This window comes from Lepidochelys kempii, chromosome 1, assembly GCF_965140265.1.
Source record: "Lepidochelys kempii isolate rLepKem1 chromosome 1, rLepKem1.hap2, whole genome shotgun sequence".
NCBI lineage: Eukaryota > Metazoa > Chordata > Testudines > Cheloniidae > Lepidochelys > Lepidochelys kempii.
In genome coordinates this window covers 47,753,046-47,772,283 of record NC_133256.1, presented here as the reverse complement: position 1 = coordinate 47,772,283, position 19,238 = coordinate 47,753,046, and the positions used below count along the sequence as shown (strand labels likewise).

Here is a 19,238-nt window from a genome sequence, read left to right as displayed (position 1 = left end):
AGATTGATGCCTGTGCAGGCAAGGCCATTACTCCCAACAAGGCCATGACACGCTGTATGCGTACAGATGACCCCAAGCGGTTGGCTGGACCAACAGCAGGCTTGGTGGGCCAGCGGTGGCTGAGGACTGCAGGTCTCTCAATGGCACTGACTGAACACCTGAGAGGGGAAGGGTCTCTGGTTGATGACATGGAGAATAATGTCTGCCCCGGTGAAGGCTCGGAAGAGTAGAATTCCTCTAGGGATGGCATCAATGTACAACGCACTAACTCTGTACTAGTGCTGACTGTCATCTTGGTGCCAACAATGGACCTGGGTTTGCACGAGTTTGATGCCCCCAGGCTGGCATCAATGCGAAGGTCACTGCGGTAGAGTCTGTTGCACTGCAGTCTGTTCCTTCACACCATCCCTCGATGCTGTGTGAGGCTTGGACGATTTTACTCTGAAGGTTTTGCTATGTCTGTTCCCACACAGGAGCTCATTGAGTTCCTTCTTGAGCTTCTGCCTTTGTGCTCAGACTGTCCGATTTCAGCCCTTGACTTTAAGACCTGAGATGTTACTACCAGGTTCAGTGTCAAAAGCTGAGGTCAGTTTTGATATTGGTGCTGGGACTTTCCTTGGTGCCTCATCTTCATCGTAGTCTTAAGTGCCTAGAAGCTCATTGGATAATAAGTAATAGTCAACATGGATTTGAAAAGAATAAATCATGCCAAGCCAACCTTATTTTCTTCTTTCACATGGTTACTGACCCATTGGACGGCGGAAAGCAGTAGACGTGATATATCTTATGTTATCTTGATTTTGTAAGGTTTTTGACACAGTCCCACATGACATTCTTATAAATAAAATAGGGAAATGTGGTCTCGATGAAATAACTATTGTAGAAGAGAGCACTGGAGCACTGGGCCTGGTGCAAGACCTGAGGCCTGAACTCGAGACTGTGAACCAAAGTCAGGCCACATATTAAAGTAGTGCCCTTGCCAAGCTCATGTATCAGACAGTGAATCTGTAAGCATCAGAGTCTCTTGCAGAGGGATTAGTCCATCGTAAGATGGACAATGTTTCAATCCCACAGGTTTCAAATCCACCATTTAAAAAGCCCTGCTATAGGGGGGCCAGATCAAACAAATTTTCATCCAGACAGTTGGTTATCAGTTCATGGCAGTCAAAACAGGATCTCAAAAATGATTCTCAGGATTTGAAGAAGATTTCAAAGAAGTTTAGCTTGATTTCAGAACCAGCAGATTGGACATTCACTAGGTTTCATCTCGCTGCCCTGGGAGAGAAGAGGTAACTGAGGGATGGTGGCGGCAGTTCTGCTTTTATGTTCTTGTACAGAAGCATGAGGTGGTACAGGGTGCTTATTGACTTAGAGTGGTGTGTGGTGGAGATATGGGCCCAACAAAGGCTGTTTGGTTGACCTTGATATTGATTTACATACTTGTACATTTTAAAAAATTATAATCTTGCCTTTGACTTTTCTAATTTCTTAATGGATTAGCTTTCATTAACCACACACTTATTTTAACATTTTCCTCTGACATTACCGATACATTTTTCATGGCCTTAAATATACTGGTCCTAGAATTTCTTTAGATTTCAAAAGTTACGTTTTTAAATCATTCCAAGAATTGCTGTGGTGCAGGAATCCATTTATTCCTAATCCCCACCCTGAAGTCTTAAGAACTCAAAGAACATAATCTGAAACCCTTTGCCCAATGTAGAGATTACAATACCGACATAGAATCACAGCGGACTCACATTTTTCATGACCACTATATATAATAAATTATTAATTCACCCCATTTTCCTAAAATTAGTCAAATATACCAGTCGTCACTGAAACACACAGAATGAAATCGATTTAGCCAATCCTAGGCCATGCCAAAAACATTTGGCTTGTCACAGGACAAGCGAAGAATCAAAGGGAAACTTTTTTTTATAAAAGTTTTATTTATTTTAAACAAATTAACATTATCCAAGTTGCCTTAAAATTTCGAAAAAAGGTTATTAGGGCCATTTTCATGCGCATTTATTTAATTCTGGTGAAATTAGGCATATGGGCCAAAACTGAAATTATAATGGAAAATTAGCTACAACCTTAATTAGTGTCTCTCCATAATGATTCATAAAACATATCAAGGACTAAACTGCAATGGTGTATGGGAGAAGGACTAGTGCCTGTAATTCCCTTTGTGCTGGAGACTACAATTGTAGGACACACAGGATTAGAGGGGAGGCTCTGGAATACACCAGCACAAGGGCCAGACAAAATCTGACACCATGTGCTTTTAAACCATTAATCTTGTTTCCTGTTAACTAATGAACTAAAATCTAAACTAAACAACTAAAATGAACACTTTGTTCATAATGCTGTCATACGTAACAATACCTCTGCATTATCCCTTGAATTTTAATTTACAGTCTAACTTTGAGCCAAATACCGATACAACTCTCAATAAAAAGTTGTAATACTTCATTTTGTAACAGTATACTCTACTTTAACAACTTCTGTAATGTAAAATTAGTTGTAAGATGTGTATAACCTTTCATTAGCTGAGGTATTTCTTAAATTAAATTTATTATTTTATTTATTGAAATATTATGCAAAAATAAATCAGTATTTTTACAGTCTAGTCAAAAGTCTGCATACAAGCTAGCATACTTGTATTTACATTTGCTGAGAATTACTTCTATTTTTTTTTCTTACCACTCACTGCTGCATGCTGCTTCAGATACTCTCTTCTCACATTTATGTTTTTCACAAGGCACTGCCTAGCATGTGCTCTTCTTTCCTTCACCGGGTCTTTTGCACACAATGCACAAATGGCCATATATTCCAGCGGGAGCCGTAGTCTGGAAAGGCCTTTGTGGAGTTTCTGAGCAAATATTTGTCTAACTTGGTAACACTCATCCTGTAAAAAATATACAAAAAACTGAGAATTTTTACATATAATAGAGACTTTTAGAAGTTACACACAAAAATGAATGGTATGTATGAAAAAAATCAATCTGTCCCCTTGCAGCCATAAAATTCTTCCTATTCTATAGAAAAGGAAGATCTCTTCTCCTCCCCCAACCAGGAACTCACTTGGATTCAACTGAATGTATCCTGAAGGATAGAAAATCCCCTATAGAACAAGAAGAATGTTAAAGTGTAGGTTTAGGTCCAACCTTGAAGCCTTTTTAAGGTTCACCTGAGAAGCATGTGCCTAACTTTAAGCACATGAGTATTCCCTCCCATTGACTGCAAAGGGACTGCTCACAAATTTAAATTTAAGCATGTTTAAGTACCTTGCTGAATCAGGGCCTAAAATAAGGAGTTCCTCTGAAGTAATAAAGCCTTTATTGATAGTTAAAACAAACAAAAAAAACCATGTGGAAATGTAAAGTGGCAAAATCAAAACAGATTTTCAGGCCACTGAAAAGGACCTGACAAACTCCATCTCCCTGCCTAACTTCAGCTTTCTACATCTCCTGCTTAATCAAGAGATGGCCAACAAAAGTTTACCAATATTTTTACAATGGCAAAAGATATCCTCCCCTTTAGTCTTGGTTCCTGAAAAGTAGCTATACAATAACCTAGTTTCAATCACTAGAACTATAACATGAACATTCATACATTATCTATTAAACAGTGCAAAATTAATTCAGCAATGGACAACAAACGGTGCATAATTAGTGCACTAAACGCAGAGAGCACAAAATGTTATAACAAGATACAGTTTCAAAAATATACCACAACCAGCACAGGAGCGCTGTGACTGTCTGAAGTACTGCTAGGTGAAAGACCATAGATCAGAAAGTAGATCATAACAAGAGGGGGGAAAAATAATCTTTCCACTTTTAGAATATTGCCTGAAAATTAATCTATGAAGCACCATTGGGCTGTGGCTTTGTCAGTTGGCATCCTCACCTGTGACCAGAATCAACTGATGCCAGTAAGCAAAGGATGAGAATTAAAGAGGGATGGGTCTGAATGTCTAACATTAAGAAATGAGCTCCGATACCAAAGGGTTACTCGAAACATATATGTGTACAAAAGTCTGAACTGGAATATATGGAATTGACACCTAGGTATAGCTTTTTATTCCATCTAGGTGATATAGATTGCTGTTCCATTGAGCATCAGTAGCAGTGCCTTGGAATGTGACTTGGTTAACAAGTTTGCAGAATGATTCTATGCACAGGGGAAGATGCATAGCAGGCACAGACGTGGGAATGTGAGAAAAATAAAGGTGACATGAAGGCTGGAACCAGTGAGAGAGTGGAAGTGGTGAGGAAAGAATGCAGAAGGCCTATCGCAGGGATGGGCAAACTTTTTGGCCTGAGGGCCACATCTGGGAATAGAAATTGTATGGCATACCATGAATGCTCACAAAATTGGGGTTGAGGGCTCTGGGGTAAGGAGAGAGTGAGGGCTCTTTTGGGGATGCGGGCTCTGGGGTAAGGCCAGAAAAGAGGAGTTCAGGGTGCGGGAGGGGGCTCCAGGCTGGGGCGGGGTGCAGGCTCTGGGGTGGGGCTGGGGAGTTTGGGGTGTAGGAAGGTGCTGCAGTCTGGGACCGAGGGATGTGGAGGGGCATCGGGGCTGTGGAAAAGGGTGGGGACGCTCAGGGGTGCAGGCTCCGGGCAGCGCTTACCTCAAGTGGCTCCCAGAAACAGCAACCATGACCCGCTTCCGGCTCCTACGTGAAGCCAAGGCCAGGCGGCTCTGCACACTGCCCCATCCGCAGGTGCTGCCCCTGCGGCTCCCATTGGCCGCAGTTCCCAGCCAATGGGAGCTGCGGGGGTGGTGCTTTGGGCAGGGGCAGCGTGCAGTGGGGAGCTCCCTGTCTGCCCCTACACATTGGAGCGGGGCCATGCCACTGCTCCCGGGAGCCATGTGGAGCGGCCCCCAACCCTGCTCCCCGGCTGGAGCGCTGACTGGGGCCATGCCACAGCATATCTAACCAAAAAGGTCGGCCAAATCCTTTTCCTGAACAAGGTTTATAGCAATGAAGATCATGTATTCTTGTTTTATACACAACTTGGTTTTTTGTTCTATTTTTTAAAAATTAATATATTAAACTTTCATTAGGTCCTTAGTTGTGTATTTTCTGTTTGTCGTCATTCCAATTAGTGCCATTGCTACTTTCCTTTTAGTGCTTTAGTAGATTTTAAATATTAACTCTGTGCTAAGGACTCAAACATATATCTCAACTGCAGGCCCATCTGCTGTGCAGTCTGTCATACCTCTCTCAGTCTCTCTCATATATATTATCTTGGATGGCATGCCACTCTCTCAGGCTCATTATAGCCAAAACCAAGTGATATGGTTGTTTTTGACTCTCTTCTTTTCCCTGTGGCCTGGTATGTAACCAAAGCCTGTCACTTTGTCCTCTACACATTTTAAAGTCCTCAAGACAGTGTTGAAAACAGGACACTGGACTTGATGCACCAGGATGGCTTATCTCATGTTTCCCCCTTCCTTCCAGTGCCAGTAGCCAAAATTTGTCCATGTCTTAATCATCTTCCTCCTTGACTAAAGTTCCTCCAGTCTTCTAGATACTCATTGTCCCCAATCTATCAAAAACCCTGGTTGTTGGTTTGATCCTCATTTCATTGTGTATCACCTCCTTTTCCTTGCTTTTAAAATCCTACATCATTCACCACCTACCTCCCAATAGGTCAGGGGTGGGCAAACTGTGGCCCCTTGGGCCAGATCTGGCCCACCAGCCATTTTAATCCAGCCCTCGAGCTCCCACTGGGGAGTGGGGTCTAGGGCTTGCCCTGATCCAGAGCTCCAGCCAGAGAGCAGGGTTGGGTGCCGCTCATGCAGCTCCTGGAATGCCATATTATGTCCAATTCAGACTTTAAACTCCTGGAGGCAGAGAGCTGTTCACTTTAACTGTGAAGAGCCATGAACATATACAGCACTGAATAAATACTAAAAAACTAAAAGCAGGGGAGGTAGAGTTGAGAAATCATACTCTCTAGCCCGAGACTGAACGTCTACACTGCAATTAAACAGCCCCGTAGCCCGAATCAGCTGACACAGGCCAGCAGCAGTTGTTTAATTGCAATGTAGACATACCCTTAAGATCTGCAGGATGAGAGCTTTTTCCTGCAGACCACAAAACAAGTCAATATCACAAACTGAACTTTGCATGGCTCATAAGAACCAAAGATCTCTCTAAAAATCACCATACCCCAGAGTATCTCTCTTACATTACTACTTCAGCATTAAAATAAATTTGTTATCTAGCTGAAGTATGGCAAATAGATACTAGAAAAATCTTTTAGTTGCAATGAATATCAATTTTGTAATGCTCGTTCCACTGCTCTTACTATTAGACCACATTCCTTTATTACTTTTAGTTCCTAGTAATATTCATCATTTCAACATAATAAAAAACCCTGAATTTTCAGGATCATAAGAAACAAATTTAAAATTGAGAACAAGTTAGAATTGCAATCTGAATATTGAGAATGACTCTTCAAATTAATATTCTTAGTGATCTGAAGCCTTAGATTATTAGCATACATATTAGCTGATTCAGACAGGCACACATACACTCCTCTCTCTTCCCTCCACCCCATTTCCTTACATTAACGGCTAATGCACACAGCTGGTATTGTTCTAATGTGATGATTTCATGGTAACAAGGTTCCTGTGCCAGCTTCACAACAGCACTAGCAGCAGCCAGCCTCAGACGAGACATATCGGGTTTACTGAAAAACAAGCACAGAGGTAGATGGGTTAAATTAGTGCAAAATTATTTAATTATCTGTGTCATGGAATCACATCCCTCAAGTTTGAAACAATTTCTCTCCATCATGCTGAAAAATGGCTCAGGTGGAACAGGGAGGAATTTGCATGGCCTTTGCTTTCTGTATGCAAAATAATTATGTAAGTAACTGAAAAGTAAAATTAGAACCTTGTAAATTAATACTTCTCATGGAATCTCTACCCACCTAGAAGTTTACATAGTACCTCTGCTAACCTTGTGTTATTTGCTGTATGAAAGGAATTAGTTTCCAGATTCAGGACAGCATAATCACAGCCTACTTAGGGTACACCTATACACTTTGGCACATTTTCCTCAAGGGAATTAATGTCCTTTCTGATTTCCTCAAAGAGTTTCACATGAGGAAATGGTTACAGTTTGCCTTATCATAATGCCTATGTATTAACGGATGTAGGACAATATGCATCATGTCCTCGTATATATACACTAGGGCTAATGAAATCTCAGTAGAAGGGCTAAAACATTCCTTCTCCTATAAAGCTAGATAAAGGGATCTGGTGAGTCAAACCAATTATCTCTCAATATTTTAGGAGTACCAGTAATTGGTTTACATGCTCCTCTAACTAGGCATTTGCTATTTTCCAAATATGGTTGGATCTTTGGTACATTGGGTGATGCTGTATTGACAAAGAGATCATAATAGTATCAAATAGTTTCCTCATCTTATCTTTGCAAATTGGTATTGACCCAATCTATATAAACTTAATCAGCAGTACACAGAAGCCAGAATAAGATCAGGGCCCAACTGTGTTAGAGATTATACAAACACATGATAAGAGACAGTCCCAGCCCTTAAGAGTTCACAATCTGAATTAAAACAAGCCACAAGTGGTTGTAATAAGCAAATGAATTAAGAATGTGTGGTGGTGGTGGGGGGGGGGATAGGGGAAAGGGCCATGAGGATGAGGCTAACAGCAATCACACATGGGGTATTATACAGGAGAAGGCACTGTAAACAGAAATATGAGGATTTAAGAAAGGGGCTCTGATATAAGCCATATATTTGAAACTGCAGCAAAGTGAGACCAAATGGGTAGATAAGTTGTGGAACTGGAGTACTCAGTCTTAATTTTGTGAAGTTCTCTGTTGTACATAATCTAAAGATATGTCTTGAAAGCACTTGTAAAAATCAATGGCTTATAAACTTCAATGTGAACTGACATTTTCTCTCATTCCACAGACTAATATTTAAGTATGTCAAAAAGAAATCCTCTTCTGAATGCACAGCGTGTAAATGCAAGTTGTCTAACCCTCTCAACTTCTTCCAAGTCACATGGAGCTAAAGGATTCCTCTGAACAAAACAAACTCTTTCGCAATATTGGGTATCAAGCTGGAGCCCGGAGGCAGCATTATGCCTGAATCTATAAAGCAATAGCAGCCAACGAATGAATGATATATTTTTCTTTCATCCAACTGTTGGTTTTCCCCTGCTAGTTTCACTTTTCTGTAGGCCTTCATTCTAGATCAATGTAGATGGCATGGCCTTCAATATTCTTATTTCGAACATGCAGTTTTATGAGAGGTAGCTTTTGGGACCTACTGCCAGTCAGATCTCCAGCCCCACTGAATTACTCTTCAAATAGATTCTTGCCCTAGTATCAGTATTCTTAATGGCTATTTGCAGCAGCTGGTGTCCTGTGGTACTGCAATATCCTAGTGCTCTTTTCACAAATACTTAAGCAATACTGTATTTTTACATTTCATGCTTTCTTTAGATCAAAATAAAAACAGCGTGGTGTGGCAGCTTTAACTTAAATTGTTTTAGTTTAGCCTATTTCAATTTAGTCTCAAGCTTTTCCAAAGAAATATTTAAATTTAAAAGGATATTATCATCAAGGTGAATAAGCCAAAAATGTCATCTGTACACGTGCTAACATTGTATGCATAAAGGAGTATAGTTGCTATGTAGAAGATTTACCAGGAAGCTAAAAAAAATAAAGCACTGCAGCCAACTATCCAAAGAAACTATCTCTGAGAGAAATATCTTAGCAGTTGCAGTCTACCAAGTTTCTTCAGCCAACTGCCCCATGGTTTAAATGGGAGATGGTTAGTGCCAAAGTGTTTTCCATGTGGTGCTCTGACTGGAACCCAGTTCATACCTACATATGACCAAGTCTGGACTTCGCTACTTTCAGAGCATGCTGCAAGGCCCATTTTCCCTATCCTGTCTGTAAAGAAGTGGGGCTGTATAGGTGTATAAGTGAGAAGAGGGGGGATAGAAATCTTATTTATGGTGGATGGGAGGTTCTCTTTCCAAGATAGGGACATTCTTGAGGAAGGTGACTGAGGAGGAAACCGACTTCAGTCGCGGAGTGTATGCATATTCTGGATGGATACTGTGAACCTGATAGCCGTGTCTGATACAGTTCAAGACCCATCTGGAGAGCCGCTGGGCTGATATGACTGTGCCTTTAGACCTATTTGCAATAGAAAGAACGAACCTAGGAGATTTCCTAAAAGCCTTTGTCCTGTCCAGGTCCAGGTAGAAGGCCACAGCTCTCTTAACATCTAGCATGTGAAATATGGCCTCTCTGTTATTGTGGTGAGGCTTAACATAAAATGTCGGGACGTGAATAGGTTGATATATGTGAAAAGATGAGGTCACTTTGGACATGACCTTTGGGTGTGGCCTGAGAGTAACCTTTTTGTGAAAGAAGACTAATAGGGGAGTGCGCCCACAAGCATCGTTATCTCCCCTATTCTCCTTGCCGAGGTGAGGGCAACTAGAAATGCGGTCTTCATTGACTGGTTTGTGAGCGAACAGGTGGCCATAAGTTCAAAGACCAGTCCAGTCAGGCTCTTTAAAACTAAGTTCAGGTCCCATGTTGAGATGGGATATATGGGTTGGGGAAAGAGGTTTGCTATACCCTTCAGGATCCTCTTTGTATGAGGTGTGAGAAAACTGAGTATCCCTCTGTTTGTTGATGGAAAGTCACTAGGGACGCCAGGGTTACTTTGAGTGAACTGAGAGAGAGCCCTGACTTATTGAGAGTCCGTATGTAGTCGTAACATAGCAGGGAGAGTAACAGATGCCAGGGTAATTTGCCTGGAATTGCACCTAACTTGAAACCTGGTCCACTTTTCTAGGTAATTACGACAGGGAGCTGATTTCCTACTGTTTATTAACACTTCCTGTACATCCTAGAACAGGAGCTCTGTGTGTGTTGGAACCATGAAGGAGCCAGGCTTTGAGCTGGAGTATCCATAGGTTCAGATGGAGAGTGCGTACTTTGTTCTGCAACAAAAGGTAAGAATTGAGTTGAAGAGGGATTTGTGGACACACTGCCAGCTGTGATAGGTATGAATACCATGACTGTCTTGACCAGGTGGAAGCAAATCAGTATGTCGTTTGCTTTTTCTCTTTTTATTTTTAAAAGGACCTTCAAGAGCAGAGGGAACGGGCGAAGCTGTATAGAAAGCCCTCATCCCATGGAAGAAGGAGAGCATCCCCTAACAAGTGCTGTCCAAAGCCTGTCCTGGAGCAGTAACATGGGCATTTCTTGTTCAGGTAAGTGTCAAAGAAATCTATCATCAGTGTCCCTCATTGACAGAATATGCTGTGAAATACAGTTGGGCTCATTTCCCACTCGTGGTCATGTGAGAACTTGCAACTGAGACAGTCTGCTGTTGTGTTCTCCACTCCCGGTAGATACGCCGCTGATATTACAAAATTGTGGGAAATGCACCAGTTCCATGGTTTTAGTGCTTTTGCGCAGAGGGCGGATGATCTGGCATCCCACTGGATGATTTATGCAGTACATGCATGCAATGTTGTCTGTCATGACTTTCATGTGTGTACCTCTGATCAGTGGAAGAAAGCAAGCACAAGCATTCCTGACCGCTCTGAGTTCAAGGGGGTTGATATGGAGAGTTGCCTCCACGGGTGACCATTTGTTGTGAATCATGAGGTTGTTGAGATGGGCAGTCTATGAGGGATATACCCATAGTGAGAAGTGTCAGGGGAAAGGGGGAACGGTGTAAACGGGAGGCCTGTGCAAATGTCTGCCAGGTCTTTCCACCAATCCAGGAAGCGTTTGACCCTAGAAGGCATAGAGAGAGGTGTGTTTAAACAGTCTTTGTTTGGCTTGAAAACCGAGGTGAACCACATCTACAGGCACCTCATGTGAAGTCTGGCATGAGATATTACGAACATGCCAGCCGCCATGTGCCCCAGAAACTGGAGGCAATGTCTGGTCGATGTTTGAGAGCTGGTTTGCATTGTTCCTAAAAGCATTGTCAGGCTGTGAAATCTGTGCTGTGGAAGGAGCGCCCCTGCTTGCAGTGAATAGAGATGGGCCCCTACAAATTTCAAGCATTGTATTGAAGTTAGGGACGATTTTTGGACGTTGATTTGTAGACCCAGTTTCATAAATAGGTCCATAGTTCCATAGGTGGCCCGTAGAGCTTTTTCAAAGGAGCAGGCCCTGAAGAGACAGTTGTCTAAGTATGGGTAGATGATGATCCTGAGTATGTAGGTGGGACAGCATTACGGAGAGGACCTTGGAGAATACTGTGAGAGCCAATGAGAGGCCAAAAGGGAGTACTCTGAACTTGTAATGGTCCTGACCCGGAGTAAATGGGAGGAATCATCTGTGGGACAGCAGGACTGATATGTGGAAATACGTGCCCTGGAGAGTGAGGGCCGAGAACCAATCTCCCATTCCAAAGACGGAACAGGGATGCTACTTATGCGACCACATTGAATTTTTGAGCCTTGATGTATTTATTCAATGCTTCGAGGTCCCGTATGGGTCTCCCACCTCCCCTTTTCCTGGGGATCAGAAAATATTGAGAGTAAAACCCTTTTCCCCAGAGATGAAGTGGTTCTATGGCTCCTAGACAGAGGAGGTGATCTGTCTCCTGTTGTAACAGTCTCTTTTGAGAAGGGTCCCTGAAGAGGGACAGGGAAGGGAGGTTGGGGGAAAGGAAAGAGGTGAAGTGGACCAAATACCCATGGGAGATCATTTCCAAAACCCATCTGCTGGATGTTGTGTGTTCCCAGTAGGGGAAGAACAGAGTAATGCAGCATCCAAAGGGATGCGAGGGGTTGGAAAGTGGCAGCTGTTGTTGAAGGGAGTGATCTCCTGGTGTCTTGACCAAGGCATCAAAACTGATGTTTTGAGGTGGAAGATTGCGATGCTGAGGATTGAGGGCCTGATGGTTTGCACCTCTGAAACTTGGAGCTTTTTCTCTATGGTTCGTAATAGTGTTGTGGTGGGAACTGTGGTGTACACAGTTTGTGATTAAGGGGAGGTCTTAGACAGTCATCTGAACCTCCTTCAGGAAACCTGAAATATGCAACCACAAAGCTCATCACATCACGACTGTTGATGTGGCTGATACAGCAGTCCGTCCCATCTGAAGTGCTGTCTGGAGCATTGTTTTGGCCACCGACTACCCCTCGTTGATAATGGCTTGGAATTGTTCTCATTGTGACTTCACTAGATTATCAATAAAGGCATTGAATTTGGCATGGTTCATATGGTCATATCTTGCTGCTAGGGCCTGGTAGTTTGCAATTATGAATTGCAAAGTAGCAGAAGAGTAGGCCTGCCTCCCAAATAAGTCAAGGTGCTTTCAATCCCAATCGTAAGAGGTGGATTTGGAATGACGTTAGCAGCCACAGAAGTTGACTCCGTTAATCATAATGGAATTAGGCAGAGGGTGGGAGAAAAGAAATTCCATGTCCTGGGGGTGTATGTGCGTGTGTACACACATAGTACTTTTTATCAGCCCTTTTACATGTCGGTGTGGCCAATGCTGACATTTGCCATATGAGCTAGTTGCATCCAAAAGGGCCTTGCTGATAGGGAGGGCTATCCTCGAGGAGGAGGATGTATGTAAAATATCTAGCAGCTTATGGTGACTGTGTTACCGCCTCTACTGGTATTTGCCACCCTCTTCACAAGGTCTTGGAAGAGCTTAAAATTGTCTGCCACAGATAACGAAGGGGGCATAAACATCTTTTCTGGAGGGGAGGAAGAGATGTTAGAATGTGGTGTAACATCCTCCTCAAGTCCCACTTCCTGCTCCTCCAGGATCTCCTCAGGAGGTGCTGAGGCTCTAGATGTGGTGGTTGTGGTAGAATGCCTCAGAGTCTCTCAGTACGTTACACCAGACACCCGCGAAGGCATGATGCCTAGAGGCCACCCGTGGATCCCAGCAGGGCCACTGGGAAAGGCATGGGAGGCTGAGCCCATGGATGGTCATGGTAGCAAGAAGTAGAAGAAGAGATGAAAGAGAACCTCCTCCTGGTCACTGTCCAAATCTCCACTGAAAAGTGGTGGAGCTGACATGGAAACTGGAGGTGCACAGCTCGGTGCTGGTGGTAAGCCTTCGGCCCGAGATTTGCTCAGTACCAGGGCTGTGGTACCAAGTAGAGGAGACTCTGGTGCCTCAGGTACCATAAGGTTCTTAGAGAATCTAAACTCCTGTGGTGCCACAGTAATATCTACCATCAGTGGTTGTTGGTGTTGAGTTGCTGGTGCCACAGGGACTGGAGACCTTGGCCGCAGCAAGTGGTCTGATGATGGCTGCCTTGCAGTTGCCTGTGCCGCGGGCTTCTGTAGCAGAGCCGTCTGCCCAGAGGTGGTACAGTCTACGTCCCTGTCCCTGACCAGCAGTACCGCTGCTTTGGTGCCTGGGCCCACAGGGTCCTCAGGCTTACCAAAGGTGTCTATTGCAGAGGTCCCACCCAATCTGTGAGTACTGTGTTTACACGCTTTTGATACCCAGGAGACTGAATATGCTGGGTGGCAGCTGGGCTCCCAGCAGGGAGCTCACTGCTGAGTGAGAGCCCGGGTTGCAGCTTGGCTCCCAGCAGGGAGCTCAGTGCTGAGTGAGAGCCCAGGCTCTCAGCCCTCAACATTGTCCCTGTTAAGTCGATGCAAGCGCTCCTGGTGAAGGCACAGACAGAAGGAGGGTAGTGGGGACATGGAAAACCACAGTAATTACGGAAGTGGCTGTTTGTTGACTTAAGTCTACTTAAATTTGTAGTGTAGGCATGCCCTAAGAAAAAAATAAAAGCACTAAAAACCAGATAACACCACATTTCTGAATAAGTAAAGTATCTGTGAACGGACTGCGAATCACTCCATCTCTAGCCAGGGGTGGCTGAAAAGGAACTGAGTGAGATTCTCCCCTCAAGGCAGAGCACGAGGACATGAGCGTGCATGTGGGGGCCGAATGGACACTGCTACAAAGATTTCCGATCAGAGGCGCAGGAACGCACATATGCCTAAAGTAGAGCATGCAGGAATGCTACTCGAAGAAGAATTACTACTACTTAATTCCTTCACGGACCGACTTCTATTTATGGGTCTTGTGATAGTATTTAAATTCAAGAGTATTATGATTATTTGCAAGTTATACTGAAATGGAATTCTCAGCTTGAATGCAGTGACTATAAAGTTAATGCATAACTACAAAATGCTCTATTTTGCAATTCCCTACCCTCTGGATTGGTTTGGTGTTTGATTTGCATAATGATTGTACAGTCATTTGACTATATACCAAACATGGAAATCTCTTTATTCTGACTACTGTAATCCCTCTCTTCTCCCCATTAGTTTCTGTAAACAGAATTTTCAACGTTTGCCAAGAACAATGATGGTGAACTCGGCTCCTCACTTATACTTGAAGGAAGATTAAGAAGTTTGCACAAAAATAAACATTAGCAGTCAAAGCAAATGGGCTAACAGCCAGATGAAACAAATTGTTAAAAAGCTAATCTTCTTTACTTATTTCCCTCCTCCTCTTCATCCTTATCTCCCTTCCTAAAAGGCAGAGTGCCTTCAACTAGCCATAAAGTGCACCACAAGGTAAGATTTTTTTAAAAATTTTTTGTTTAAAGTCAGTTTAGAAGGAGAAAAAGGAGAAATTGTGCAATTTTTCCTTTCAGTATGAAAAGTAGTTCAGAGTGGAAGGATGAGAGAAAAAGTAGAGGAAAAAGCATAACTTTTTACTATGATTTTGCACTATATTTATAGTAACAAAATAACTTTGAAGTTCTCTGGAACTTCTTTTATCCGGGAATATAAAGTATAACATATATCGATACATCCTAAATGCCCTTAAATTCTTCTCCATACAATGCACATTGCCCCTTCTAAGTTACTGAAACTGTTGAGCAATTGTACTGTCCAAACAGATGGTTGCACTTAATTGCCGATGGCTTACCTAATTTTTCCCTGTTCTGTCAAGTCTCCATCACTGTGCAATATTGTTGTTAGCAATCTCAGAGTAGAGGTTCCTGATTTACTGTGGTTATTCTTCATTCCTAGCAACCATCGAACCATCATCTTCATGGCCTGGATCTGAAAGAAATGTTCACAAGTAATACGTTAATTGCACTCTGCAAACAAAATTTTGAAATAATCTCTATAGTAGCCTAATCATTTAGCAATATAATCTTCTCAAATGCTTTAGTTAGGTAGAGAACATATTCCTCACAAGCATGTGACACATGCATTCATCATCATTGCAACATGCATAGTTCCTAAAATTTCTGAAATGTAAATAAACCTTACTAGTTTTCACGAAATAAAGCAATTTTTCATTGAAAGGTACAATAACAAAATTATACATTTACTATTGTAAGTAAACATCTGCTACAGAACATGGCTAATCAAGCCTTCTACCACAAACATTCACATCCGCTGTCCTGTGACACCACATAATATTTATTTTGAAATACATGATAAAAGTATTACTATTAAACTTTGGAACTCACAGGACAACCAAGATAAATAATCCAATCATCATTTATTTTGTTTTTATGCATATGAAGAGCAGAATTAATATCTTATTTGTGCATAGAGATCTAAGATGTTGAGCAGATTCCCACACTGTTGTCCCTCTTGCTGCTCCTATGACGTCACTATAATTTTCCCTTTTCCTCCCTCACTACGTATTTAGCCCTCTGTTAAAATCACTTTTTTTTATACCTATCTGTGGGATTTTGTCACCTGCCCCCTTTGAACCTAGTTTAAAGCCCTCATCCCTAAGTTGGTGAGTCAGTGTGTGAAGATATTCTTCCCCTTCTTGGTCAGATGGACCCCACCTCTTCCCAGGAGTCGTCCTGTTCAGAACAGGACCCCATGGTCAAAGAAACCAAAGCCCTTCTGTAGGCAACATCTGTGCAGCCACACACTTATCTCCAGGATGCACGTGTCCCTGAATTGGCCCTTACCCTCAACCAGGAGGATGGACTGAACTGCCACTTTTGCTCCCAAATCCTTCACCCTCACTCCCAGAGCCCTGTAGTCCTGCTGATCTGCTGAGGGTCATACATGGCAGTATAATCAGCACCCATGTGGGTGAACAGCATGGGACAGCGATCAGAGGGACAGATGAATAAATACATAAATAAATTTGTTAGTCTCTAAGGTGCCACAAGTACTCCTTTTGCAGTTACAGACTAACACGGCTGCTACTCTGAAACCTGTCAAGATGAGCCTCAGAATCCTTTCTATAACATCTTCAATTTGGGCTCTAAGCAGACAGCACACCTCCTGGGATATCATGTCTACTGTCAGAGACCACAAGCAGCCAGCCTCCTCCCCACAGAGCAACCAGTTCTCCTCTTTCCCCTGGTGCTCCTGTAGTCATCTGTAGCTCGCTAGCATACTCCATCTTGGATGTCTCCATGTGGATCCTGTCAATGAAGTCCTTATGCTCCTGTTACGTCTGCAGATGAGACATGTCCTCCTGCAGCTCTCTTACATGCTTTCTAAGGGGCTACACCAGTAGTTCTCAAACTTTTGTTCTGGTAACCCCTTTCACACAGCAAGCCTCTGAGTGCGACCCCGCCCTTACAAATGTAAAAAAACGTTTTTATACATTTATATCATTATAAATGCTGGATGCAAAGCGGGGTTTGGGGTGGAGGCTGACAGCTCGCAACCCCCCCCCCCCATGTAATAACCTCGCGACCCCCTTAGGGGTCCCAACCTCCAGTTTGAGAACCCCTGGGCTACACCAACAGATACCTCTCACTGAAATAAATTTAAATAAAGGGAGTGGAGTCTCTTTGTCCTCACTACTATTGTGAGGTTTTTGGTAAAATACAGATAGGTGGACTGTTTGGTTCAAGTGAAAATTGGAAGAAACCTTGGGAATAAGCGTGGGATGTAATCTCAGGTAAACTGTCTCTGTGAAACACCATATAAGGTGGGGGAACTATGCGGGCCCCAAGCTCATCCACTCTCCTGGCCAACGTACTAACAGTTAGGAAGAATACCTTCACTGTTAAGTGTAAAAGGTAGCAGGAAGCCAAGGACTTGAATGGCAGGTTTATAAGTGCTGATAGCACAGAGTTCAGGTCCCACACAGGCCTGGGTTTTAATACCAACAGGAATGTTCTGATAATGCCTTTTAGAAACTTTATTGTTGTGGGGGGGGCTGAAAACTGGAAGATAAAAAGATATTAATAGCTGTTAAATATACCTGTAATGAACTAACAGATAGGCCTGATGAGTTCAAGGAGATACTCCAGGATAAGAGGAATCCTAGACTCCTCCCGAATCCTGCTGACACCACAAAGAGAACCCCCTCCACTTGGCAGTATAGCACCTTCTTGTAGATGATTTCCTGCTATTGAGAAAGATAGATTGGCCCTCCTCTGAGCAAGACTTCTCTAGCTCTGTTGCCCATCCAAAAAGCAGGCTATCAGATGGATGGATACAGGGTTGGGGTGGCTGGTGCTGCCTCCATTTTGCAACACCAAACCCAGAAATGGCTGTAGGTAAATGCAAGGGTGAGAGGCCATCCGCAAGATCATCATGAACCAGAACTGCCTCAGTCCCCATAGTGCTATTAGAATTACTGCTGCCTAGTCCTGCTTGATCTTCTGGAGGATGCAAAGGAGCAGGGGGGATAGGAGGGAAGGCATACATCAGTGGGTCTGACCACTACACTATGAAAACATCCCCTCTGGAATTGCATCCTGGGTGTCCCAAGTGCAGTAGGCCAGGTATTTCCTGTTTTTCTGGGTTGCAGAGAGATCCCAATATGGAAATCTACACTGTCAAAAAATGTGCTGGATCACTGAAATGTGGGGCTCTCACTTGTGATCCTTGTGAAAATGCCTGCCGAGGCTGGCTGCTAGGGAGTTCATTTCTCCCAGTAACTGCACATCAGAGAGGGTGATCAGATGTTGGATGCACCAGTTCCAGATTTTGATACCTTGAACCCTGAGCTGAATGGTCATCCAGGTTCACTCCCTATCCCAGTAGTGGGGTATCCATCATAAGCATCTTCATGGGTGGGGCTAGAACAAAGGGAACGCCTACACAGACATTGGCATTTGTCTCCCAGCAAGTGAGTGATGTCAGAATGCTATGAGGAAGTGAGACCCATTTGTTCAGGGAGTCTGTGCTCAGAGCTACACATTCCTCAGTCATGCCTGGAGGCACCCATAGGTGAAGGGGGTAATATAGGTGCAAGAGGCCACGTGGGCTAGCATGACCAGACTGTCACTGGTGCTATGTCTAAGTTGAGAAATTAGATCTCATCATGAGGAATCTGTCCTGAGATAAGTATGCCGTGTATGCAGTCGAGTCCTGATTCATTCCAATACATTATATTACTCTTGTGGGGGTTAAAGTGGACTCTTCTTGATTTACCTGAAGTCCCAAGGAGTGACGCAGATCAAGTAAGGAGGTGACAGACTGGCTTGCTCATGGGACAGTCTTATCAGAAGGTACAGGCAGCAAAGTAGGGAAATATTAGGCTGCCCTGTAATTGCAAATAGGCTGCTTATCACAGCCATCACTTTTGTAAAGGCCCTCTGGGGTGTCAAGAAGCCAAAGAAGAGCGCACTCTATAGTGCAGGGCCCATCGTAAAGGAAATACTGTGTGAATGTCTATATGAAAATACGTGTCCCTCAAAACAAGAACTACAAGCCACACTTTCACTGAGGGAGGGGATTACTGCAGCCAGGGTAGCCATTCTGAATCTTCAATGGCGAATGAAGACATTCGTCTGTCTGAGGTCCACGATGGGTCTCCAGGCCTTTTCTTTTGGAGGATTAGAAAGTATTTGGGGTAAAGACCCTTCTCCCTCTGTTGGAGCGGTATGGGTTTCTACTGTCTCTAGCTGGACCAGCGAATCCAGCTCTTGTCTGAGAATTCTTTTCTGAGAGGGGTCGAGAAAAAGGGTGATTTGGAGAAGGGGCAGAAAGGACTCTGTTTGTGTAGCCATTTGAGATGATGTCTAGGACCCATTTGTCCGATAGGATGTGCTGCCACACTGGGATGAAATGAGCCGGGTGGAGAAAACTGATTCTGCATGGACTGGTTGACAGCTCAAGTGACCCATTAAAATGCCTACTTGGTAGGTGACGGGGTCTTATGAAGAGATGGTAGTAGCCTCTCATCTCCTCAGAGGCTCACAGAAAGGGTAAGGAGCCAGTTAGCATCTATAAGGCAGTGGCTTAGAAAATTGTCTAC

The 19,238-nt window shown here is 43.4% G+C and overlaps 1 protein-coding gene across 8 annotated transcripts in view; it reads right to left on the bottom strand.

Annotated features, from left to right (window-relative positions):
- Positions 1–19,238, bottom strand: part of PDS5B (PDS5 cohesin associated factor B) — a 257,931-nt gene that overhangs the window by 40,151 nt on the left and 198,542 nt on the right. For all 8 annotated transcript variants that reach the window (XM_073341612.1, XM_073341603.1, XM_073341640.1 and 5 more), the window contains 3 exons: positions 14,967–15,103; positions 6,587–6,710; positions 2,710–2,914 (listed from right to left, as the gene is read on the bottom strand). In XM_073341612.1, coding sequence (XP_073197713.1) covers positions 2,710–2,914; positions 6,587–6,710; positions 14,967–15,103 — 466 coding nt within the window. The remainder of the gene's footprint in view (positions 1–2,709; positions 2,915–6,586; positions 6,711–14,966; positions 15,104–19,238) is intronic.